Raw genomic sequence first — 26915 nt, forward strand, 5'->3', positions numbered from 1 at the left:
TTCTTGACGTTGATGCGTTTGGAGGAGGTTGCGTGTTCTCGAACGTGGTCAATGACCAGTCCTCACTCTATGAAGGAGCCGGGTCCTTTGCTTTCCTTTTATTCTGATAGTTTGAAGGTCATGCCCCTTGCTTGACTTGAAGTTGGTTTCGCTTTGCGCTTTTCATTTCAATTCTGACTCGGAGTCTCCAAGGGTTTGCCGTTCCTTTCGGGACAGTTTTCTGGGCAGCCCCATATTCTAATTTTCCGTGACATTGGATGTTGGAGCGCATTCGGTTTTTCTATGTAAAAATCGTAAACATGGACACGTACGTCTTGTAGACTTGTATGTAGGTCACTTAATCGTGAGTGTCTAGGTTTTGGGATTTGGGGCAAAAGCGATCCACTGCTTCTGAACAATCTAGTTTGTTTGCCTCGTGTTTGTACACAAGGCGTGTGCGGCGTGTATGTTTGTATTTTTCTGTCTTTTGTTTTGTATTTTTGTTCGAATGTTTTTTATTCTTTTACTGTTGTGGCGAGTTTAACCAATATTTGGCTACGAGTGTATGTGTTTCTTAGTGTTTATGTTGACTTGGGTTTGTGTTTCTTTGAACCTAGAATCTAGGCCTTCTTTTTATCTTCATCTAGCTGTTTAAATTGTGCATTATCTCTGCGGGGAGTGAGGGTTGCATTATCAAATTTTTCGATCTACACAAGCTTGTTTTGCGTTTTCCCAGTTTAGAAAATTTTGTGAACTATTAATCGCTACTTTTAATAAGGGAGTGTTTGGTTTTTGTTCCATATGGGCTTGGAAGGGGGGGGGTTTTGTGACTCCGTGCAGAGTTTTTCTACTTGTGTTTATGATTTCTGCGACATCAGACGTGGGTTTAAATGGGGGGTGCTATCTATTTGCACGCAATACTCCCAACCCACGTTTCAGCACTTGTAACATCCGTTCAACTACCTCAGTGGATCTATGATCGTCTACCGGGGCAAATACGAAGTTTATGTTAATTGTTTGCGGAAGAACGTTTGCGCTAGGTCACACCCTAACTTTCATGGGACACCGTCTTTCGTTATACATCTTTGCATGAATTTTATGGCAACATCCGAGGTTTTATCTGTAATAAAATATTGCCGTTGGGACCGGCGACTAAAATGTAAGCGTCTTTTTTAATTCATCCGGTAGGGGTCCCGCGAAACCTGATTGAACCTCCTTTTTTGGCTCGACTGCTATTCTATTAGAAACGATTTTCATTTACTTAGTGCTTGTTTCAAGTTTTTTACCTTGTTCAGTGCAATAACGGCAGCTGTGTGCCATTAGGACTATGGTTCTGTGTATGGGTGGAAACCATATGTTCTTACACAAGTCAAGCATTGCGACTGCTGCAGGGTGCGTGAATTTCAGGCTGTCGAGGATTGTTTGCTTGAGTTGCTGTGGTATAATAAGTGTCTCGTTTATTAGTAGGATTTCAACCTTGACATACAGGTGATTGCTTATATTGTACTAGTTGTTAAAAAAAATAGGATAACACTCGTGGTTGATTAAGAGTGGGTAACTTAAACTAAGACTAGATTAAGACTAAGGTTGGGTAAGATTCCTACAGTAAAATGTAGGCTTTTATTTAAGACTAAATAAAAGACGATGATTGCTAACTAAAGTAAAAGAAGTTAAAAAGATTGAATTAGATTTCTGTTGATTTGTTGCATATCACAAAAGATAAAGAACAAATTCCAAGTCTACCAAAAGCCGTTGCGCTTTCGGCAGGTGTATATAAATTCATAACGTAAAAGTCAACGATCAGTAAAGCTCAGAGGTTAAACGATCAAACATTATTAAAACATTTCACATTCCCCGCGAAAATTTATTTAAAACCTATTACTTTCGCCTCGCAAAAGAAGTATTTGGGCGCTGGGTTGAATGAACAAGTGGGCTCGTTGGCCAAGACCCCAAAAGTGAGTCCAATTTAAAAGAAGACAGTAATCTCAACAAAGCACCGAGGACCATGAAAGCATGTTTCCTAATGACCAAAAATTTAAAGCACGGTTAGCAGGTCGAAGGAACGGGTGTACGGGTCGGAGGAGACCGCACAAACGGGCCCGATGGACTGGAAGAAGTTTTCTTTAACTAACAACTTAAAAGAAAAAAAAAACAAAGCACCTTGGATCAAATAGCATGTTTCGTCAGGCGAAATTAAATGTAATTCAATTACTTTAGCTGAGCAAAGAACTGAAACTGAAATAGCGCTGGGGTAGGTGAGGCAGAAGGGTAGGCAGGGTAATATCCCCACAGACAGGCCCAATTTAGGAAAGGGTAGTACTATAATGGATAGGTCTAATAATTATCCAGTGGTAGCACCCAATGGGTGATAGAGAATTTAACCTCATCGAAAGCGAGGTTATGGGGCTCAATTTAAAATTTTTAGTGTTGCCAGAAATAATCTAAAATTTCTGGCGTTTTATGCCAGCACTGAGAGTTTATATAACTCTAAAGGCGTCATAATGTTACGTAGCATTCAACAATAGACAGAATACTAGGGTACTAAAAGTTTGTTTTAATAGAGTTTCTGAAAGTTTCTGAAAGTTTTTAATAGCATCTAGACTGATCTTCCTACTTCTAATTCGCTTCCCGATTTGCAGCTTTGTTGATTCTCCTTAACTCCTCCAGCGTCATTGGCCGTCCTAAGAGTTCTATCGCCGAAATGATAAAGGAAGTGTTCAGCCAGTCCGGGTCAAGTACAATGGAAGCAGATGTTGAATAAGAGGTTTCGGAGGGTAGGCCCGATGGGTTGAATTGAGTGGTACAGACCTCAGGACTAAATTTGACCTTCTTGCGAGGAGTATGTTGGTCAGCTGCTACCGAGGGCTTCGAATCACTTGGGTACACAGAGCTCTCTTACCGCAAATGAACTATAGTGGGACGCGAAGATGAGGGTGATGTTAAGGTCTTAAGTCCACAAAGTCAACTTGATGGCTTTTCATTTCGACGGTAGTTGCTTCTATCATTGTGTAAGCTGGGGGAGTAATAGGTGAACCAAATGTTGAGCCGTCCTGATTTTCATCTGTTAAATCGACTACACTGGTAAACGCTCTCTCACCTAGCATCTTGGGAGGCTGTCTAGTTCGCATAGGTCTGGTGTTCTGTCGTGTAAAGATCTCTGGCAGTTTCTTCGAGGGCGGTGATTTCACCGGAGATGACGCTTTCCTCTTAGCGGTACCGGACAGTTTCGGTTTTTTAGTGGCAAGGTCAGTGTATGGTTGCTTAGTTTCCGCCTCCGCCATGGCGATTGGCTCTACACTAATCTCGGTAGGTTCCCCTTCAGGATTCTCCGGAAGAAACGGCTTTTCTTGATTCGATTGATCGGCCTCCTCAATAGTGTCCAGGAAAACCAACTGCGGGGTCACCTGTGGGTCTCTTTCATTATCACCTGAATCCAAGTCGATCAGGGGAATTTTATCCAACTCGACCTTCTGTTCGACATGATCCGGTATTTCTGGCTTACGATCTGTTCTGTCGGAGATTAGGTGTTCCTCCGATTTTGTAACTTCAAGTGATGTTTTATCCTTAAGGTTTTTTAGTGAAATTAGGTCGCTGGCGTTATCGTCTGATATCTCTCCATATGATTCGTTCATCGTTCCAGGTTCATTATCACAACTTTTTCGATGGTCGGGGGTTACCCGACGGGCTTGATTCTTGGTCACTTTCGAGGCCTATTGGGATTCTTAATCTCTTCCTCTGTCCTTCTTCCTCTCTGCGAAGAGTTTCCATAGAGCTGTTCATGGCCGCGTTCCGCCTCGCTATATCAAGCTCTTCGAATTTCGACTGGAGGTTTCTTTTCTTTTGCGTCGTTCTTGAACTTTTAAACCCGACATTTCTCTGCGGTTTTGCAGTTTTCCTCAGTCCTTTAGTTGCGTAGAATCTAACTAATTGATCTCGTTTTCTCGGGCTGGGTTTCTTCTGAGTGAGTTGTCTTTTAATAGCTAAATCAGATTTACGTATTACGTATCCTTGAGTACTCTATAGAAAGGTTCACTTTTCGTTCTATCTTGGACTTTTCAATAAATAGTGGTCTTACCCGGCGGGTTGTTCAGTATTGAGTCCTTTATGCCCAAGGCATCTCGTTTTTCTGCCCGAGAGAGCACTTTTACTGGGGATCCAGCACTGGTTGGTACGTATCTCACTGCATTGGAGATATCCTCCGAGGATGAGGAGTTTTCGTCAACGTCTCCGTCTTCTATATCGTCAGGGGCGTCCCAGTCGTGTCTTCGCTCTCGGCTCATGAGTTTTTTGCCCTTATCTATACATAACAAATTTTGTTCCAATCAAGGTTATTTGAAGAGGGTGCTTTGACCAAATTATGCCAGATGGTGTTTGGGGATCTACCGAAATGTGCTTCGAAGGGAGAGCAGTTAAGCGACTGTTGAGTTACCGTTCTTAAGCATTTTATTATTTTCAGAAGTGCAGATTCCAGCAAAGGTTTTGGACGTTCTTGTGCCATAACCAAGAGTCTTTCCTTAATGGTTCTGATTAAGCGTTCCACTAGTCCGGTAGCTCTATGATCACCCACTGGGCTAAATATCACTTTTATGTTGTGTTCGTGGCAGAATTCTCTGACTTCCTTGGAGATAAAACCAGATCCCTGATCTGTTCTAATGGTTCTAGGTATCCCATGTAGAGCAATGTATTTACTAAGGAAGTTTATGATAGATTTTGCCGATGTGCTGGATGTTATTTGAGCTGATGGGAATTTTGAAAATCTATCCACAGACACCAATATGTATTTTTTGTTCCCCATACTAAAGGTAACGGACCGGCGAAATCTAATTCCATTTCTTGGTTTGGCTCTTCGACCGTTGGAAGTTTCCCTAGGGTATTGTGATTTAAAGAGGTTTCAAGTTTTTACCTGCTTTCACGCACTCAATACAGTTTTCGCCGTGGACTTGGATTTCGCGGTAAATTTTCGGCCACCAGATGTATTGAGTTGCCAGACTTTTCATTGCGAACTGGCCAGGGTGAGCTTCATGTAGTCGGTTGAGCATTGTCGATCTTAGGCATGCTGGGATAACTAATCGATTGTCCAGATAAAGACATCCTCCGCTGACGTGTAAATTATTTAAGTACGATTTATAGTAAATTCCCAGTTGTAGATTATCTTGTTTGCGGTCTTCCTCAATTGCTTTAATTATCTTTTTCAGAACTAGATCTTGTTTTGATAAGAGGGACATAAATTTTGAATCAAATATTTCTGGCCAAGAAAAAGGGAATATGTTGACTGTTTTCTGTTTACTAGGTGATCTTTTCACGGGGTTATCCGACGGGTTACTGGTACTTGGTGTTAAAGAGTCCATGTTTTCATTTGTAATAAGTTCTTTCTGTTGGTTAAATTCAATTTGTTCGGCCATTTCTTTCAAGATGTTAAAATTACTAAAAAAGTAGTTTATTTTGCAAGATGAATCATACTGTTCCGTACGTGAGTGAGAATTTTGGCACACTGAAATGTTGGAATAGTTAGCTATCGCTTGAAACAATTCAGCAGCGTTAGCAATTCGTTTCTCACGTTCTATTTCTTGGCTGGTCATATGATCTGTCGACTGGCCAATCGTGTTGCAGGAAGTGACGTCATGTGCTAAGAAAAGTTGAGAGAATTTGTTTCTTATTTGCGATCACGAATTTCTCGGCATTAGATGATCAAAAACTAGGAGCGTACTAATCTGATTTACTGATGCGATAACAAATTTTTCATCATCCAGAGAAACTGGTACGGGTTCACCCGATGGGTGTCGGGATATATAATCAACGAATCCCATATCTTTACCGGGTAAATGTTCGACAGTAAAGTCGAATGGTAGTAATTTGTCCGCCCAACGGGTGAGACGTGATTGAGCCGTTTTAGTATATTTGTCGTCTTTCAGTGCTCCTATTAAGGCTTTGTGGTCTGTTAAAATTGAGAATTGTTTGCCCAATAGGTAATTTTTGATATGGTCTAATGCCCACACTAATACCAGTAGTTCGAGTTCATTGATGATGTATTTTAATTCGGCAATATTCAAAAATCTGCTTGCGAACGCTACGGTCTTCCAATTCCCCCGATGGTCTTGTTCGATGGACGCGCCCAATCCTAAATGTGAGGCATCGCATTTCACTCGAGTGTTCAGTTTTACATCGAAATGATGATTCATCACCGTGTTGCAAATTTCTTTCTTGATTTTTTCAAACACTTCCGTGTGTGCTGTGGACCACTTAAATGGTTTATTTTTTTGCATAAGTTCTCTAAACGTAGTTGATAGTGACGCTAAATTTGGTATGAACTTACTAAATTGATTAATCGATCCCATTAATGATCTAATATCTTTGATACAATTTGGTTCTTTCAGACTTCTGATTGCGTCAGATTCATGTATTAGTGGTGTCGTCCCTTTTGCATCGATTTTAAATCCCAACCATTCTATGTTGTGAGTTAAGAATGTGCATTTTTCCCATTTTATGGCTAGTCCCTTGTCGTCTAGCGTTTTTAAAACGTTAATAACTAGCTTTTTATGTTCGTCCTCGCTACCCACGGTGGCGATTTGGATGTCGTCGAGGTAACAATGGGTATTTGGTAGTTTTTCCGTCAAACAGTCCATTATGCGTTGAAATTCATTAGGCATATCGCCTAGTCCATAAAATCCGGTTTTAAAACGGTAGGAACCCGTTACTTCTCCCCCCACGATATTGAAATTACATTGATTACTTGCCTTTTTAGAAAGCGGTATTTGACTGTGAGCGTATTTTAGATCAATCGATGAGAACCAGATGTTTCTTTCATCATGGCCGCTAATCGTAACTGCTACGTTATCAATTAGTTCGAATAGGTTCGGCATTTGATATCTATTACGAAATATCTGTTTGTTCAATAGTTTCGAGTTTAATGCTAGTTTATTTGATCCATCCCTTTTTGCTGTAATCTCGATGGGGGAGATGAAACAATCTTCAGAGCATCTAGATAAATTTTCAATGTGTCCGTCTCTTAGTAATTGGTCACTACATAATTTGACTTTAGGGAGAAGATGGATCGGGATTATTGGTTCGTTAAAATAAGTATTAACTACGAAGTTCTTTGATCTACCAGTTCTTTTTATGAGGTCTGAAAAATGTTTTGATATGTATGTTTTAAACTCACTTTGAGATGGTGTCTCTTGGCTTTGGTCTTGTTTGTTATCCGATGCGAATTTTATTTGGTTGAAGTTTATCCCAATGGGTGATCCTTTCTGGTCTTTCCATGACTTTGGCCCATTGGGTGGAGGTTGTTTCTAGAATACTACGATTCCCAGATTCGGTAAGATGTCATTTCCCAGTAGATTTCTTTCAGCCCCTTCGGTGATGCAGAGTTTTTGGTCGCTAGCCTCCCAGCCCTTCGATCGGATTCTCACTCTAACTCTTCCAATAATGTTGATTGTACTCCCGAAGCCCTGGTATGCTTTCTTTGTTATTTCGTCCACAGGTTCTAGCTTTAAACATCTATCTCGTATCTTCAATTCGTGTAGTAGATCTTTTTTCATGAATGAAACTGGACTTGCTGAGTCAATTTGAATTTCAGTACAGTAAGGGTTGAAATTTCCCAGAGATACCTTTAGTGTCTTTTTCAGTTCTAGTCCTTCGTGATTGAATACTGTTCTCACTCCGCGTTCTATCTTGTCTTCTACAGCATTTATTTGGCTATCCGTGTCTACAGCTAGAACTAAGAAATCGTCTAAGTTGACCTAGAATTCGGGATTTTCCTGCGGGTTAGCCCGGATATTTTCGTTATCCTGAGGTACTCGATTCTGTTCGACGATGTTTGTTTGTGTCCTTGCTGAACTCCTGCAATGTTTAGCAAAATGTCCTTTGCGTCCGCACGTATTGCAATTTCTATCTCTGGCCGGGCATGTGGATAAATGTCCTTTTTTGAATTACTGACCACAGTTGCGGCAGTTGTTATTTTCGACAATGTTTAGGGTTGGTTCATTCTTTACGTATTGTGGTCTTGGTACTGCGTTATAAGTTGGGAATTTTAGGTACTGTTGATGGATTTCAGTGCCTTTGTCGTGAACTAATACGTAGGATAGTACGTTTTCTGGGGTCAAGTATTCTATACATAGTTTCTTCTGGATCTCGACATTTGTCATGTTTGTGATGAAAATGTCTCTTACTAATTCTGACTCGAGTTCCCCCAGTTTACAATTTTTTGCTAGTTCAGAAAGTATTTCGTGGAATTTTTATAAAGACTCAAGTTCTTTCTGTCTTCGGCCAAAAAATTTAAATCTTTCGTATGTTAAGTTTGTAGTGATCGTGAAGGTAGTTTTTAGTAGTTCCCAAAATTCTGCGAAATTAATATCCAGAATTCTTTTCCCAGGATTTTTATGTGAGAAGCATTTCTGTCCTTCTTTTCCGAGTGCTAGGTATAACTGTGATTTTAGCTTCTTGTCAATGTCTCCGATTTGGAGTCCATTGAATTTTGCGTTGTCTTCCGCCCTTCTCCTTCTCAATTCTTTGTTATAATTTTGTACGGCTATTCTGTGGTGTTCTTCTTTTTCGGCCCGACGGGCTTGATCATCGGACGGGTCCGGTGGTTCTGCCGTAGGGTATGCTAGTTCGTTTCTTATCGGTGGGTCAATTACATCTTCGATGTCTACGGAATCTTTCGCGATAATTGTCAATTGAAACTTTTCCGACCACCTTTCCCAGTCGTGTTGATTTTCATTTGATGAGTTGTTCCAAAAAAACTCTAGTCCTCGTAGATTCGATTCGTTTGACTGCGCCAAGTTAAAAAATTAGGATAACACTCGTGGTTGATTAAGTGTGGGTAACTTAAACTAAGACTAGATTAAGACTAAGGTTGGGTAAGATTCCTACAGTAAAATGTAGGCTTTTATTTAAGACTAAATAAAAGACGATGATTGCTAACTAAAGTAAAAGAGGTTAAAAAGATTGAATTAGTTTTCTGTTGTTTTGTTGCATATCACAAAAGATAGTGAACAAATTCCAAGTCTACCAAAAGCCGTTGCGCTTTTGGCAGGTGTATATAAATTAATAACGTAAAGGTCAACGATCAGTAAAGCTCAGAATTTAAACGATCAAACATTAATAATACATTTCACACTTGTAGTCCCCGGAGGCACATTTCAGTGTATCCCAGTCTCTTATCCTGACAAATTTGAGTATCAATCCAGATTTCGATCCTCTTGAATGGCTGCAGGGAAGCTGATTCCCATATGTTTTTTTAATTTTTTCCTGGGAAAGAGCGTGCCTTCTTTTCCTTCTCTTGCGCTCTCTGATCCACTGTAGCTACCACACTCGCTACTATCATTTCATGACAGGCTTCGAATTAGTGAGTGTTGAGGCTCGTCATTGTTGGTGGGCCTCGTTTGGTGTGGTCTCCTCTATTTATTGTTGAGTTGGGTCTACCCCGCTCACGCAGTATTTTTACTGATCATTAACTTCGGGTTGCCAATTCTGTTTGGGACTGCTTGCTTTATTTTTGGGTTGTTTGTATTATTGTTTGCGTTTGTGACAATTTTTCCTGTGTTGCCGTTTGTTTCATTGAAGAGTCTTTTCCTTTCGGGCCTTTGGCCCTCTCGGGTGATGTGTCTTGCTTGGTGGTTCTTATTAACCTTCCGTCGTCCATGTCATCGGATAGGCTGGTCGGGCTTACTGAGAAGATAGTTTTCGGAAATTTTATGGTTTTTTCGTTCTTGTTGATTGCTTCTCGTGTATCATTTATCTGTATTCTGCTTGTCGAGATTGATATCCAGCTTCCGTATGTCCTTGTGGTTGTACGGCTGTGCCATCTTGGGTCGGATAGACTCTCTTCCCTACCTGGTTCTCCTTTCCAAACTATTTTTTGCTGTCTTCCGCTTGATGTTTGTGGTTCATTTTGTTTTTCTGCGCCTCTTGTTATGGCCCAGTCTGAAATGAATCATTCCTTAACTCCCTTGGTTTCCATTCGCCGACTCATGTTTTTCTTTAGAAATTCGGTAGAGTTTATTGTTTGTTGTGCTGTTATTTTTGTAGGCAGCTCTTTTCTGAGTGAAAGTTTGATCTAATCATCGTTTTTGTGTAGTTTTTTTCTGACCCTGATCGGTTTGATTGAAATGTTTGAAATGCGCTAGAAATTGCAATTGAGTAGCTAACTTCCTTTCGTTTTCCGCTCGCGTTTTCATCAGCCAAATCGGTGCATGATTCTGATTGGCAAAACAATTCAAGATTTGAGATGAATGAGTTAATTGACGCTACCACAAATTCCTCGTCCTACTCGATGGGGGTTAAATAATCCTACCGGATTTCTGGACAGATATATTATTTTAAGCCTATTTTCGTCATCGCAAAGTAATTTATGTCAGAGGTAAATGGGATCAAACGATCAATTCATATGAAAAGCATTCTTTGGATGGTTTTTGATCTTTCGCTGGCGTTTAATGCGCTGATTCAAGATTGGTGGTCTGTGATGACGGTAAAGTGTTTACCAAATAAATATTAATTGGTGTGTTATATTGCCCATACGATCCCTAATAACTCTATTTCATCTACGGAATGTTTTTCAACTACTGATTTTTGGAAGCTCGATACGTATACTATTGCCACTCCGCGTTCTTATGTAATTACTCATGTGCGGCATTTAAGCCAAATATAGGTGCGGCTCAGATCACGGGTCTCTAAATTGATTGAAATGTTTTTTTTTTTTTTCATTTATTTTAGATACAAGTATTAGTATTTGGTTAAATCCGGTTGTATGATCCGTTCCGTTTTCCAACCATTTTTTTTGTGTTTGTGTTAAAATGAATACAGTGCCGACGCTATTTTTGATAATTTTGGTATATGTCTTGGGAGATGGTGCATTGAGCCCTTGAAATTTTTGACTTGTTTGATAGTTTTTGGTCGCGTGAGTTTTTGTATCGCGTCTGTTTTTTGGTTTAGTGGCTTGGTGCCTTCGCTAATGATTTGATACCCAAGCCATTCAGCTTGGTAACACACGAATTGGTTTTTATCGAGTGATATTGCTAAGTTTTCGTCATTTAGTTTTGTTAAAGTTTTTTTTAGTTGCTCTTTGTGTACGCCTTTAGACCCTTTTATTAAAAGTAGCATGTCGTCTAAGAATACAAATGTGTTTTCACTGCTAGTATATGTGAGATCTATTGCCTTTTGAAAATCGGCTGCCTGTCCGTGAGGCCGTAAAATCCCGTTTGCAATTCATATCTTCCAGCCGCATTGCCTCCAATGAGGCTGAAATTGCACTGTTTTTCGTTTCGAAAATCAAAGTGATCTGTGAATATGCATATTGAAGATCGAGTGTTGAAAATAGTGTTGTTTCTTTTCGTCGTGATGATTTGTACAATTTTGTCGAGTAGCAATTTGATGTTGGGCATTTGATACTTGTTTTTGCGAATGAAATTAATTTTTTTTCCAAACTAGCGCTAAATTTACTGTTTAGTCCTTTTCTTACCGTTCTCACATTCGCACAAAGAAATTGCCTGTCCATCAGTTTATCGAGTTTTTGATGTTTTTCTGGTCTATTAGTTGGTTCAATTCTTTCACCAGGCTTTTTATGAGATGAATTGGCACTCTTCTTCTTTTGTGTTGTTTTAGGTTGATATCCTTTATCAATTGTGGTTCCATCACATAATTTTTTGATTTTCCATTTCCTACTTATAGCTGTTGGGAGGTGACTTTGACCCACTGCTTGATCTCTTGGTCCGAGTTTCTAATTTCCTGTATGTTGATTATTTGGTTGTGTTTCTGTGTGTCTTGAACTAACCTGATGCCCATTTTTGGTAGAACGTTTTTTCCGATTGTTTCCAGTTATTTGCTAGTTGCTCTCAGTCATAGGGTGTTCCCACTCTCTTGAACAGCTCTTATACTTTGCTTCCCTTTTGATTAAATCAAAAGGGAAAACCCTTTTGAATAAACGTGTTGGAAAAACACGTTTATCCTTTTTGGATAAACCAAAAATGATAAACTAAAGTTCTCACCAAATCTTATTTGAAACTTAGATTGATCAAATTCTTTTCTTCTGGCGAAAACTAATTTATGCCCGCTGGAAAAATCTATTACAAATTAAGCCTTGAGCTTCAAATTGCGTGAGCAATATTTTGAGCTCGGCAACAAGTGATACCATTACATGCGGAGAAAACTTGTTAGGCAACTTAACGCATAGCTGCACTTACACTCAGGTTACAAATGCCGCCGAAAAACCACAATTTGGTGAAGTGGGTGGTTAAGTAGTTACGTCTCCGCATCTCAATCGAAAGGTCGGATGTTCGAGGCCCAACATGATCCGTGCTCGTTGCTTGAGGGTGAGGCAACATTACCCAGTCCAGAAAAATAACCAAAAAAAATAGCATGTAGTTCTAAACAGGGGCACAACAGCGGTTCGCCGTGTTGGTCCTTTCCACCGTGGATGAATGGTCTTAATAAATTCAAATTTGAAGCTTTCAATAAAACATAGGAACGGGTTTTGCGAGTCAGATTTGCCAAAATATTCCACAAGATGTCCACAAAGTTAACATTCCGGTGACGAAAAAGCTTAATCATGACATTAAACTTGAAACTTTTTTTGATGCCCAGATTGTTGACTCCAGAATGTCCAGAATTTAGCGACTAGATGTCCAGACACCTAGGTTTTTTAGTCAAGACTTTCGCGAGCAAAAACTGGTACGATTTTCGTCACACAATTCACGATTTTTAGAAATTCCATTCGCGCGATTCGATTTGGGTCTAATGAGCGGTGCAACATTGTGTCTCGAACTCCGGTCTGATTTCTTGAGTATTTCATTTTTTTCTTACTTTTTTGTAAGGAGCACATTGAGCAATAAACTAATTCGATTTAAATGGCTTTAGATTTTAAGAGCGACCTGCAATTAAATCAATTTAACATAATCTTTTCATATTCAATCATGCGTTGAAAGATAAATTTGTGTACAGAATAAAATTTCTATCCAAAATATTTGATAATTGTCAATGGTGTAAGTAAAAACAGTTAAATAATGGGGTGCTTGTCTAAGCTGTAATTATTTCTTGATGCAGCTTTGATCGTTAATTTTAAAAACGTTTCAATTGTCGGCAGCGTATAAGAACGTCTTGATAATGTGCTGCTCTCTCAACTGCTGGACCTTCACATCTCCAGGCATGTCTGGAACCATGTATGCCACAATTGTTTTGATGAAGAACACCAAGTGCTCAAACACACAGACGAAAATAAACTGGGCTGCCAGTGCTTTCCAGTACTGCTCCGAGAGACTTCCAGCATCACCAGACCCGGCGCCCATTCTATACGCTTTGTAGTAGCAAGTTTCAGGGTTGCATGCAGTCATGTTGTAGGCTTCCAACAGATTATCCTCACAATCATAGCCTGCAAAACTGGAAGTTGCATTTGCAGTTGTATAGATGAAATCCCAAAATGTTGCATCATTCTTATGCGCATCACTCACGCTGTACAGATACTTGTCAATATAAGTTGAAGTGATGGCGATGGTGAACGCATTGAACAAAACAGAGAGTATCCCAACCGCTTCCAGGATAGAGTACCAGGATCCGATGTCCTGTGCCTTCTGCGCCCAAGGTCGCTGCAAGGCAGTTACAAACTTGAAAGCATCAAGTCTGATTTCGATCACATTGTTGACAAATGCGAAAATTGGCGCCAACGGAAAAGCGGTTGCGAAGAGTGTAGTGAAGCCGAACTGTATCACCATCTCAAGGTACTCGCCGAACAGGTTCATTTTGGGCTGCGGAGACAACAGAAAGTCTTTCTCCCAAGGCTCGTCTATTTCATTTTTAACAACAGCTTCGGATTCCCCGGCGGCCATCTGCTGCTTGATTCGTTTATTTTCATCTGCTTCAGTCTTTTTTGTCCGATACAGTTCCATAGCCAGTGGGACTCCAATCTCCTGGACGTTGTTGATGAACTGTTTGCCGACCATGATAATAACAAGCTGGAATGTCAGCTCGAACAGACATCCACCTGGTTGGCACTCTTCCTGTCTGCTTCCCAAAATGGTATTGTAGTGTCCAGGGTATCCCACGAAGTTACCCTTGAAAAACGCGATGTAGATAATCGATGAATAGTAATTGACAAACTGGAAAAGAAACATTTTCAGAGTGTAGGAGTCTTCGTATTCGGTTTCAGTTCTAGGACACTCCAGATCAGTCAGTTTCGTGGCAAGAATCTGGTAAACAAAACTGAACGCCATGATAGCCACTAAATTCAAACAAGCAGCGGTTCCAGAAGTAACCACACTGGCTTCGTCTTGCAGCCCGGCGTTATTGAGAATTCCCAAAATGATTACTCGGTATACAATCACTCCCACGATAGCTGCGACTACGATAAAAATCATGAAAAGGACAGTCGAAAGAGACATCGCGAGACGTGGGATCTTGTAGGAGAAAGGCATGAAGGGTTCCAGACTCTGGGTCACTGGATTTTTCTTCATCCAGTTTGCTTCGTTCTTTTGAGCCGCTTCTTCAAACTCAGGTCGCAAGGTTTCCTCGGTCTCTTCGAAGTCAAAGAGATCCCATTCGAACTGAAGCTCATTCTGCTTTCGCTTCCAGAACTCAAGAAACATAGTGGACCAAAGAGCCATCAGGATAGAATACACGACGGTCAGATCATTGTCGAACAGATGAGTTAGACGAACGTTAGTACACGAGTCCTGAAGCAACCAAAACATGCATGGCTTGTCGCATTTCGGACACATAATGTAGTTAGCGTTGGGACCCCCTGGACATAAATCATCGGCAGTTTGGTTGGATTTCATTGTTACTAGACCATAGAAGAAAGCCACTAGGCCAAACCCAGACGCAATTAGAAGCATTGTAGTGTAGTACCCCAGCCAAGAAAAGTACATGCCAATTTTCTCTCCAAAGTATCTTCTTATAGGATCCATGGGTTGCTTTTTGTACCATGCTTTGGGAGAAGCCCACGCGTAGTAAAGCTTCTGTCGTGCATTCAGTTCGTCCAAACTTTTGATCCAGTGATTCGTGTGAATTTCGTCGTCCAGTTTGTATTCGCCGGCGTGCAGTGGGAATGCAGCAGTCATGGCGCCAGACGCAATCATCCGGTTGAGTCCCATTAGCTCCTCCAGTCGTTTTTCCTCGGTGGATCCGTTGACAGATTCTGGGTCGTTGGGTCCCCCGATGATAGAGGCTACCCGAAAAACTGTGTTGTCCAAAAGGTACCTATTATATATTTTCATGGATTTACTTCCAAGTAAAAGCCATTGAAAAGCAAAAGGCGAAAATTGTCAACGGTAAGGTAAATGTAAAGATTCTTTTCAAGTTTCATAAACGTAACTTAGGCGGAAGAAAATTGAAGTTATTTCCAATTAAAGAAAAATTTAATGTAACTTCAGTGCTCTGTAACCCAATTGGGCTCGTTAACTGTCCCCTCACTGTTTCTGGTGCTTCAGGTTTAAACTCTCGTTATATGCATATTTACCATTAACTATAAGAAATAAATTCTTCCTTTCTTTCTTTCGCTGCTGGAAAACTTATTTAGAGATATCGCTAGATTTTTTGTTTTAAAGTATAGTCATATACATGATACCTGGTGATTCTGATTCTGTCGGCAATAGTGAAGAAGTTCTCCTCTCCCAGTTCACTGATTGCGAACTTGTCCCTGTATTTGTTCTCGAACTCGGCCGTAAAGTAGTTGTAGGGGTTCTTTACGGCTGAAAATCCAAAAAACAATCAAATCATCGGTTAAGTTGGAACAGTGAGGTTTTCTAAAATAAGGACGGTAGCGTATTTGTGAGTTTCATTTTGCAGGTCTTTCCCATTATAGCCCCCCCCCCCCCCAGAACAGTTGTTTTGGTGTTATGGGGGACTTATAATATACAGGGGGCTATGATGGGAACGAACCTATTTTTTGACTGCACTGTGAATTTTTCCTGCTTTAACTTTGGCGTTAAAATTTTATTTGCACCCGCAACAAAGTACTACTTTCTGAACATTTTGTGTGGAAGATGACATCATAAAATTACGTTGCTTTCCTAATTATCCAAACAACACTTCAGGATCTACAATTTCGAACTTTCTTAGTTGGGATATTTAAAGTTTTTTTAATCATCCAAAGTTATAGGACTGATAGTTTATAATACTTAACTAGCTCCTCAATTTCGTCATCGTCTTCTGGGAAAGTGGGCGGGTTGAACAAAGTCACTTTGTTCATCAGTCGCGTGGCTAAACCAGGCGACTGTTCAAGGTCATTCCACTTCAGTGGCATCTTCATCTTGTTCTGTTCCGCATACTTGAACAGCAGCTCATAAGGTGCGTGCACTTTGTAGAATTTGGTGTCTGTGTCTCCCCCCTCCAACTCAACTTCCAGCCCTTTTCCTTAAAAGAAATTAGGAAATCATCATAATACGTTTTTTTTAATCTAATCTTTGTAAAAACTTTTTTACCTGCTTCTTAAAATCTTTTTCATTAAGCAAGTAAGGTGTTTAATACTTTTACTTTTTTAAAACCTTGTCAAATTTCGCTGCGCCAGAACTTACGGTTGTTCTGAGAGCCGCAGCGCTTAACGTACTTCGGTTGAATCGACAATAAAACTTTGAAAATCTCCAGAAATAAACAAAAACCAGCCAATTTTTTCTAATGTTTTTTTTCTCCACGGCGAAACTGTTTAATTACATAGTAAAAATTGCTAACCTTGCAAGTTGGCCATGAACAGATCTCTGTATTGCAGCAGAAGACTCTTCTGGTCACTGTCCTCCAGGTCTTTGAACACCAAAATGTAGTCTATAGGTTTCACCTTCCCCATATGGTCCCTCCCCTTCATGTACATCGAGGACTGGGAGGAGGCTGGTGCCTGGATTTGACTCTTTTCCACTTACATTTAATCAAAATAGTAATCATAATAATTAAAATAAATTGTTTCCTAACGATATCTAGTTACAGATTAATTTAAGGCTCATCAACTAATAGCTGTGGTGCAGAAGTTGATGGTTTGGGTCCAAAATTGGGCTGAAGAATTCCACAAAGAATTAGGTTGGTAAACTCATATTCAAACCCTTTGGGGATATTTCATACTAACTATTTGAAAAAAATTGCAAGCAAAAGTTATAATTTTTGATGCCGAAGAAATTTTTTTAAGAAACTTTTCTTTTTTCTAAAAATTATCCATTGTCTTTTTAAATATGGTTCAAAATCTTTCAAAAATTGCATTAAACTCAGGAAAGAAGAAGTTCAAGTTGGAAAAGAGCCTTTGAATTTTGAGGCCCATCGTGATCTGCAGTAGTTGCATGTGCATCACTGTTCTGACTTGAGTTGTCCATATCAGATGCTGCTTCTACTTGAGAACTGTCTACTCTTAATGCTCCAACAGTCCCAACATTCTGTAGTTCTATGTCACTATTGTTCATGCCAACAAGTGATTATAATAGTTATGACTATCGCTAAAGTTTAACCATGGATGGTAAACGTTGTTTTGCACGAGTAGAGCAAGTTTTGAACTCACCGGTATGTTTGTCGAACCCAAACAAACGATCAAAGTTTGCCTCGTCTGTCAATTGTTCCTGTGTTGGAAGCCGATTATGTTCATATTTATTCAAGAGATCAAACAGAGTAGGTGAACTACCATATATTTGACGCCTGGTGTATCAAAGTAGAAACTTAATGTCTGAATATAGTGTATTTCTTTTAATAAATGCAAAAAAGAATTAAGTAAAAATTTTCCCTAGACTCGAAGTGATTTTGTTGATTTTTACAAGAGCTGACTTTATGCCTCAATACTGGCTGAAAAAAACCAAAATTGCAAAAACAACTCAAATCTTCCATCCACTTTTGCAGGATGAAACAATGGAACTCAATGAACTCAGTGAGAACCAGGTCTCAAAGGATTAAGCTAGCACCAGGGCTTAACAGAACTAGGAGAACTCGGCTGCTTTTAGAGCAGAATAATTCAAAGTGCAGCATTTAGAGCCCCGCATTGGCAAAAATAAGATTGCAATCGATTTTTAATTGATTATAGGTAATTCCTGTAAACTCTAAATTGAAACAAAATAGGAATTTTATACAGGTTAAATCAAAGTTTTTGTGTAAAAACAAATTATATAATTTAAAAAGTGTGATTTTTTCTGTACAAAATATATATATATATTGGTATAAAATTCATCAAAATCTGTACAAAGTCGGTTATAATGTCTAAAACAAATGAATATATTGTCTAAAAAATGTGAATTTTTTCCTCAAAAAACATGCTATTTGAAAACACAAAAAACTCTAAGGCTTAAAAGTTTGATTTAAGGATCGTTTTTGTTCATAAAAGGTGCCAAAAATTTGTGCTCAGGAAAAATTTCCCACTGTGCTATAATCAGCTAGAGTCATTTATCAAGAAATATTTCCCGCAAATCACAGGTTTCATGAGGTTTTTATGAAAAGTTTCAACGTAAGAGCTTTGGTATCAAGTAAAAGTACGTTTATGCAATATTTCTTTAAATGGCATTTCTAAGATCTATATTTTTAGCGTAATTGTTTAAAATCAATCGACAAAAACAAGAACAAGACTGCTCGTACCAGGGCGAAGCCCTGAATGTTCCGACTACCTTTTAAGGTTTATGGAGCAGCAGTAATAACATAAAAAATTAAATGAAATAAAAATGAAAAGAAATTTTTTTTCTTAAATTTGAAATCAATTTTTTATGAAAATCATCCCCCCATACGCAATATAAAGTACAAAAAAATAGATTTCGTTCCTTGTAACAAATCAATTATGGCAAATAAGCTTCGTTCAACCAATTTGGAGCGACTTATAAGACGGATTAAATCTCCGCTCACGCGTTAAAATGCGAATTATATCGCGCGTTAATTGTCCCAAATGGCTCAAAATGGCCAAAATGGCAATCTTTAAACCCTCATAACTTTACGAAAAAAAATCACAGGTGAAATATCTTTTCAAATTTAAGCTCAGGACAACAATGGCTTTCGAATGATATAATAACATTCCGTCAAAAATGGCTAGTTAAAAAGTCGAAATTTGTCTGAAGAAAAAAAAACCCACGCCGAGCACAAATATTCCGTTACTTTCGTATCGAAAGTCGGAACAAAAATCTAATTAAAACAATCAGTTTTTGCTGCAAAGTGTTCATATATTACTGATTTCAATAGTTTTAGTATGTCAAAAATCAGCAATAAAAACAATAGAAAAACAAATTTTTATTATTTTCAACTTACTGGCATCAACTCACGATGTTTCTTTGTTCTATCTCAAATATAAAATTAGACTGCTTGTATCATGGCGAAACCTTGAATGTTCGGACTGCCTTTTAAGGTCTATCGAGCAGTAAAAACATTAAAAAATTAAATGCAAGAAAATAAAATCATTTTTTTTATTTTAAGATTTTTTGTGAAAGTCATCCAACCACACGCCATATAAAGTACAAAGGATAAATTTAGCTCCTTGTAACAAATCAATTATGGCAAAAAAGTTTCTTCCAACCAAATTGGAACGATTTCTAGGAGGGATTAAATCTCCGCGTACGCGTTAATGGCGCGAAATATATCGAGCGTTAAAGGTCCCAAATTACTCAAAATGTCATTCTTTAAACCCCCCATAGTGTTACGAAAAATGATCACAGGTTAAATAATTTTTCAAATTGAAGCTCAGGACGACAATACCTTTTGAATGATATTACAAAATTCCGTCAAAAATGGCCACTTAAAAAGCCGAATTTTGTCTGAAGAAAACACCCACCCCGAGCTCAAATATTCCGTTACTTTCGGTACGAAATTCGGAACAAAAACTTGTACAATCTATACATATTCTGTGGACAATAAATGTGTAATCTGTGTACGATTGGTATATATTATTTAGTTGTATATAAAAGTCAACCGATTACAATTGATTTCCTAGTTAATAAGTTCATTATTTGGTGTTGAAAGAGTTTATATATCACAAAATTAGACAATATTGTATCAAGGAAGGACTTGATAGTGGCAGCCATTTCTCACTGCAGTACACAAGAGTCTCCGTGTTCACTTCCGGCGTTATTTTTCATTTTCAGGCATAAGCCGTAAGGCCGGATGTATTCAGGATCGTTAACAATCATATATTCTGGTTTACCATCCGGAATCCTTGTTTTTTCAGGCCTAACTCTCACCTGAAACAAAATTAGGACGACTGGAGTCAAATTAAAGGGATTGATCTTTTATTGACGTTTTCTACTATAAAACACGCGCACCTAGTTTTCCTTCAAAGCATCTATCAGCCCCGCAGAATCAGTTAATAATCATAAGCCAATTAGTTAACAATTTTATCAAATGTATTTGAATCTCACATAAAATCACATAAAGCTACTAGACATTCTACATGCAAATTACGGTTTGTTTGACTCCATTACAAGTATCATCTGTTAAAAAAAATGAATGTCGAATTTAGATATTGAAAACCAGATAGACAGGCAGAAAAGCCGACAATAGATTAACCACACCAATGTATGGATGGACAAGGGCAGTCTGAACATTCAGGGCTTTGCACTGATACAAATAGTCTTGCTTTCTTATATTGGAGCATGATATCCTGGATCTAATGATGAGAACGCTCCGTTTTGGTCTAAATACTTCAAGAAACGTCATGACGGTGAATTCTGACTAATTGATAAAAAGAAATACTTCGGTGTAATAAATATAAACTTACTTGGAAAATGCATGCATGGTTATCGATTACGCAATTTTTGTACGCATCGTCAATTTTGGCAGCAAAATAGGCGCCCTTGCCGCAAGGCTGACCTTTCTTGTCACTTAGCGAGTTCACATCCTTGTCAGTTTCGTACGCTTGGCCACCTTGACGCACCCAAAACCCACCTTGACGCACCCAAAACGGCCGCGTGTGGGCAATATCTGATGTGCTTTTTTTTGTACTTCCATGGAAGCCCACAGCCCATTCATGTGGATTTCCGTCCATCTTGAGCCAATCATCGTTTCCATTGTCATACCTTCTTCGCACACGAAGTCCAATTCTGGTCCAATTAGAATTGGGTTGATAATACGGCATTCCTCCGCGCATTTGCTTATCTCCGTTTCCGCTTGGAAATTTGAAGTCACCAGCCGAATCGAAATCAATTTCTCTCAAACCCAGGACGTGAATCAAACCCTTCTCTTTGTGCAACACCGAATCTACAGGAGGAAAACAAACAAAACAGTGCACCATGTAACATCAGATACTGAGCATCGCGACGACTAAGTTCTGTTATAAAGCCAAGTCATTACTCTGCCACCGCGTCTTTTAAAATCCATTGCAATCTACTTTAAAGTTCGAGCCCTTTGTCAAAGGAATCCACTATAAAATGAAACCCCTGCATTACGAGGCCAAACTGTGCAATGGATAGGCGCACACTTTTGTGTCTGTATGTTTCTGGATTCCAGAGACAAGACTTTTAAAATGTTTCAAAATGCAAGTAGATTCCACTTACAAAATTTTAGTGGATTTTGCGTACAAATAGCTGTAAACTAAGTTTTGTCGGCACATTGATTCCGCACCGAGCGAATATAGTAGTTGTTCCGGAGTCGGCAAATGTAAGCGGATTCTGCAGGTGTAAGTGGATTCCGCGATTTTTTGCGGATTGCGCTTACAAATTGCGGGATCCGCGTACAATTTTCGGATTCTGCTTGCAGTTTGCGGATTCCACTTACAGTTGCGGATTCCGCAACAGCTTAAGTTTACTAAACAAATGTATGTTTTTATTTGTTCATGGCTTCACAAACTGATTCCGCATTCCACACATTTTGTCGCGGATTCCGCAAAGTTGCTGTTTTTGAGCAATTTTGAGCAAACAGTGTTCAGCTATTTTTCCGTGGAATCCAAAACAGCAGATAAGGTTTAAAAAAAATCGCGGATTCCGCAAAAAATTTGGTTTTTGCCTGTTGCGAAATCCACTTGATTTCACAAAATGCACAGTTTTGCCTCTTAATGTAAAAATTACCGATATATATTTTTTTGTTAGTGGAATCCGATAATGAATTGCCCAGCTTTCGTTCCTCATTTTCATAATAATTTTTATTGGATTTTGTCACAAATTTGATTTCAAAGAGTTTTCGAGTTTGCAGGAAATGGTGCACAATTTAATAATTGCAGCGACAATGTTCAAGACATTGTCATGAGGTACAAAGGCACAAGATATAGTGTCCCTGACGCTTCAGCCAATGATTATAGGGCCTATTTTTCTTAATCTCATACGTGACATGAATGTACGATTGTTACATTTAGCGTCGCTTTTAGTGTGTGATGTGACTAGAAAACATTACAATTGCGTAAAAAATTAGTCACTTTGACATTAAAGACAACATGGTTGCTCGTATATCAGGGCAAAGCCCTGAATGTTCCGACTGTCCCTTAATTCGTATCAAATAGTTTTGGGAAACAAAAATATTCAAAAAACCTACATTTCGGACAATATCAAAGTTCAATTTGGAACGATTTTGTTGAGCAGAATATTTCGCCATGCATAAATAACTCGCGTTAAGCTCTCAGCATTATGAATAATTTCTTCAAAGCACGCATGATTTACTCCAAAATATGGCCAATTTGGGAAAATTCAAACACCCAGAACTTTACAAAAAATAATCAGAGTTAAAATATCTTTTCAAATTTGAACTCAGTAAGTTAATATATTCAATGGGGTATAAAAGTTTTTTTTGCTGAAAACTGTTATTTCGATCGGCAAAAATTGTCTGAATATAAAAACCACACCGTGCATAAATATTCCGTTTTCTTCGAAAGTCGGAACAAGAATTGTTTTAGAAACTCAAAGAAAAGCAAACACAATCAAAACTAAACATTTGCAGGAATTGGTGCACAATGTACGAATTGCAGCGACAATTAAAATTCAAAATACTAAAGAAACTTAACCTGAATTTCGCCTCGACTCAATCGGCGCCTTATTTAACTGAATTTAAACTTCCTAGATTTCCACGAACATTATAACCAAATTTTCGAATTTCCTACCGTCCCAATTTTGCTCGAAAGCCGCAAGACAGTCATCAATAGTAAAATTTACGTTCGAATTATCGTCCACCATGATGAACGCTCCACCTGAAACACTTCAAGAATCAGCTGTGGTTATTCACTCTATCAAATCTTACAAGATTCAACTGAATTCCACATGTGGATCTAGGACAACAAACCGACAGGACTTCACGCCGAATGGACTTCTGGTCGAAGTTTAACTTTAAAAAGGACCTCAAGTCACTCATCGGTAAAACGTTGTTCTTTAAAATTTTAGGCAAGTGTAGTCCATAATAAGCGTTATTCATGGCAATAAATCACTCAGGGTTGGCATCCGTTAATAATATCGGCCGGTTTTGAAAAGAATTAAAATATAAACAAGAAAATTGCCTTCAACTGTGTTTTAATTTTCAACTTTCCTAAACATGGAGGCTTAAATTTTTTGAAAACGCCTATAAGTACTGAGGAAAGATCATGAAATTGATAAATTCTTCAAAAAATTTTCAAATTACTCATATTTCATGACCTAATATGAAAAAGTTTGGCTTCAAAGCCCTAATTTTATGATTCGGCTCGAAGTCTTGTCAGCCTAATGTTCATTACTCGTTTTATATAGCAAGCTACTGACTTATTTACTTAAAAGCTGCTAGTACTTTTTAACATTTCTTTCATGTGGCGTCCCTCATGCTTGAGGGACCCAATGCTTGAAACTAATTTTAGCTTCATTTCAGCCGGTGGCGTCCCTCATCCTTGAGTGACCGAATGCTTGAAATTACTTTTAGCTCACTTATATCCAATCAGAATTGAGTATTAAAAATCTCAAAGTAAATCGCAAAAATCTCAAAGTACGAAAATAAATCCAGGCCATTAGTGTTAATACTGACCGATTAGATAATCAGCAGATGAGTTTTCAAGACTAAAAATGTCGTATGAACTTTAACTCATAAATTTTGATGTTTATTGAATAGTATTGCGGTTGTAACCGCAATTTGAAAGATTTTCGATTATTTTCCAGTGATTTAAACATTTTCTGTTAATATTGACTTCGACTTTGTGAGAAAGGCCTTTAGCCAATAGGAATGCTTAGCGATTTTAATGGTTGAAAGTTTTCAAGCATTCGGTCCCTGAAGCATGAGAACCCTTCCCCTTCTTTAAATTTATTTTTAACGACCTGGTAAACTGTTACTGTAAGCTCTTTGCAAGAAAAAATGAAACGCTTGTTGTATCTTGCAATAACAATATTAAAACTTTTCAGTTCAATTAAAGCCCTTTCAGTCTGTGGTTTGCCGAAACGTCGAATCATACAATTTATGCAAGTGAGATAATCGCCTTTTCATATAATTGTATACAATTACATTCGTGCAAAAGTCTACAGGAATAAAATTGAATAAAAATCTACACGAATAAAATTGTAAAGAAACTTAAAACCTAGCTTGTTTCTTGCGGTTGAAATCTTAGAAAAGTTCTTTTCCCTCATACCTCCTCCTCGCAAAGTATGTAAAATCCCAGGTCGAGGTCGGCCAAAACTTTTCACATGTTTTTTAAAATCGTTTTTGTCTAATATTTCCACATAACTCAAGAATACAAAAAAAATGAAATATCGGATCAATAAAATAAAACAGAAAAAATAAAATAGACCAAATTCAGATTTTCGACTCCATATACATCAGTTTCCCATAGATAAAATTCTTTTCATAAGCATGTTTTGCAAAAAACTATAACTCTAACATTTTTCTAAATTTGGTTATATGCTTTTGCATTCCGGTCAGAAAACACAATATCCCATGATTTTCGCGAATAAAGAACCCTATGGCTAGGTGAAAATAGCTTCTCTAATGCATAGCTGATTACTATCAATTTTCATTGATTTTGTAAATACTTATCAAAGAGTTACAATACCCTTCTTTGTATTGTCCTTACAATTGTTACAATTGTTCAAAATTGTCCCTTTTCATTTTATGGACAACAATTTTAGCGTGATATGAAAATTTTCAAAATTCTTTGATTTTTACTTGTTTTGTTTGACTTTTAATTTCAAAATTACTTTTAGTTTTGTATAATCTTCATTTATTTGGAATTGCGAATAAACAAAAAATATATAATGAAAAAATAAAGATAGAAAAAGGACCCCTGAGGCAGGACATACTATTTTGATTTTAATTTTAATCAATGTTCTGCTGTCATAATATAACGTATTGTCTTGACCAGGGACTACGGTAAAATTTCAGCTCTTTTCGCGTTGAGTCTGTATAGTTAGACTGATTGTTGGGTTACAATTACATTTGGTCTGGATTTTATGCTCATGCCTATATAATAAGGCCCACAAAAAAATTAGGCACTGCTAAATTTGGGTGAGCCGATGCTCCTGACAAAAAAGATCTTAACATATTTTTGTGGTACAATTGAAAAGACCTACAATTCGAAGACTTTTATAAAGAAGTATTTAATTATAACGAGTATTTTCTCAAAAAGCGGCAGCATAGTTACCAGTATTCAAGTTTCAAATCCGTTTCAAATAATTTGTGAAGGATTTTCCCAGAAATCGTATTTGAAATTGAAGCTTTTTCTTTTCCTACCATAACCGTTTGTCATAGCTATGTTCTCAAAAAATATGAGAAAAGACGAATCTCGTAGTTAAATTTGTTGCTTGAGGTTATCAATTTCATGAAGCTGAGCCACATTTAGGCAGACCTTTTTGGGATCTATATCGATCGTAAAACTGAAAACTACTGAAGATCTGAATGTCTCATTTTCCTGAAAAATTTTTGAAAATCTAAAATGGCCCATGCGACCTCCGATTTGAGGGTAGAGGCTAATCGTATTTCAGTGCAAGTTTTCAGTTTTGTTTTTTATTGTTGCTATTGAATAAACATATCTAAGAAAGTTTGCGCCAACAGATCAAAAACACATGATGCAATACCTGGCTTTGTTTCTCTGAAATTTAAGAAATGCTTCGTCGACCGTTGAAAATAAAATAACGAATTCCATTTGGCCGTGCACAAAAACAATTGAAAATTGTTCTAAATTCAAATTAAATTGGCGTTTTAAAAAGTATCAAGAAGCAAAAAAGCAAAAGGTTTCTTGGTGGACATGCATTCTGGTCACTTCGCAGGTGCGAGCATGCAAAAATTTCTGGGCAAATGCATGCTGGTCAATTGGCATGTGCGTGCATACATAATTTTTCTGGTATTATTCTTGATTTTTTTGGCAGAAACATTCTGGTCAGTAAGCAGGTGCGGCCTTACAGAATAATTCTGGGCTCTTACGTTCTGGTCAATTTGTACATGTGGGCATACAGCATAATTCTGGGAATATGCACTCTGGTCAGTTTTTTTTATGTGGGCATACAGGATATTTCTGGGCATAAACATTCTGTTCAGTTTGCATATGCGGCCATACAAGATTTCTCTGGGCATCAACATTTTGGTCCATTTGCACAAACTGTCTGGGCAAATACTTCTGGTCAATGGGTATCTGCTGGCATAGAAGATACTTCTGGGCAAGTAAGTTTCTGGTCATTTAGTATGTGCGAGCTCACGTGATATTTTTGGTGGCATGCATTCTAGTCAATTGGAATGTGCGCGCATAGAAGGCATTTCTGGACACATGCGTTTCGGTTCATTTGCATGTGCGGACTTGCATAACGTTTCTGAGCAAATGCTTTTGGATAGTTCTGAGCATATGCATTTTAATCTATTTGCTTGTACGCGCATGCTTGTGGTCATTTTGCACTTTTGGGCATGCAAAAAATTTCCGGCCAAATGCAATCTGGTTGATTGGCATGTGCGGGCTTACAGGATAGTCTTGGGGACATACATTGCGGTCAATTCGCAAGTGAGGACATGCGTGATAATTCTGGGCATATGCATTTTGGTCCATTTGAATGTACGGGCAGGCACAAAACTTCTGGGCAAAATCATTCTTGTCAATGGGCATGTGCGGACATACAAGATACTTGTGGGCGAATAAATTTCTGATAATTTGGCAT

The 26915-nt window shown here is 38.2% G+C and overlaps 4 protein-coding genes across 4 annotated transcripts in view; 2 read left to right on the forward strand and 2 right to left on the reverse strand.

The window, feature by feature from the left end:
• Positions 1-26915, forward strand: part of LOC134848411 (TBC1 domain family member 25-like) — a 548746-nt gene that overhangs the window by 329884 nt on the left and 191947 nt on the right. The window lies entirely within an intron of this gene.
• The window catches only part of LOC134848414 (RNA polymerase II-associated factor 1 homolog), a 201036-nt gene that overhangs the window by 51619 nt on the left and 122502 nt on the right, over positions 1-26915 (forward strand). The window lies entirely within an intron of this gene.
• LOC134847950 (anoctamin-4-like) lies at positions 12796-17450 on the reverse strand. The gene is made up of 5 exons (XM_063865252.1): positions 17190-17450; positions 16636-16795; positions 16090-16320; positions 15533-15656; positions 12796-15165 (listed from the first exon to the last, which is right to left on the reverse strand). The coding sequence occupies exons 1-5, from the start codon at positions 17346-17348 to the stop codon at positions 13044-13046; spliced, it is 2796 nt and encodes a 931-aa protein (XP_063721322.1). The 5' UTR covers positions 17349-17450; the 3' UTR covers positions 12796-13043.
• LOC134847762 (uncharacterized) lies at positions 19728-23714 on the reverse strand. Its single transcript, XM_063864970.1, has 3 exons — positions 22928-23714; positions 20621-21099; positions 19728-20084 (listed from the first exon to the last, which is right to left on the reverse strand). The coding sequence occupies exons 1-3, from the start codon at positions 22998-23000 to the stop codon at positions 19932-19934; spliced, it is 705 nt and encodes a 234-aa protein (XP_063721040.1). The 5' UTR covers positions 23001-23714; the 3' UTR covers positions 19728-19931.

Source organism: Symsagittifera roscoffensis, chromosome 6 (assembly GCF_963678635.1).
Source record: "Symsagittifera roscoffensis chromosome 6, txSymRosc1.1, whole genome shotgun sequence".
Lineage (NCBI taxonomy): Eukaryota > Metazoa > Xenacoelomorpha > Acoela > Convolutidae > Symsagittifera > Symsagittifera roscoffensis.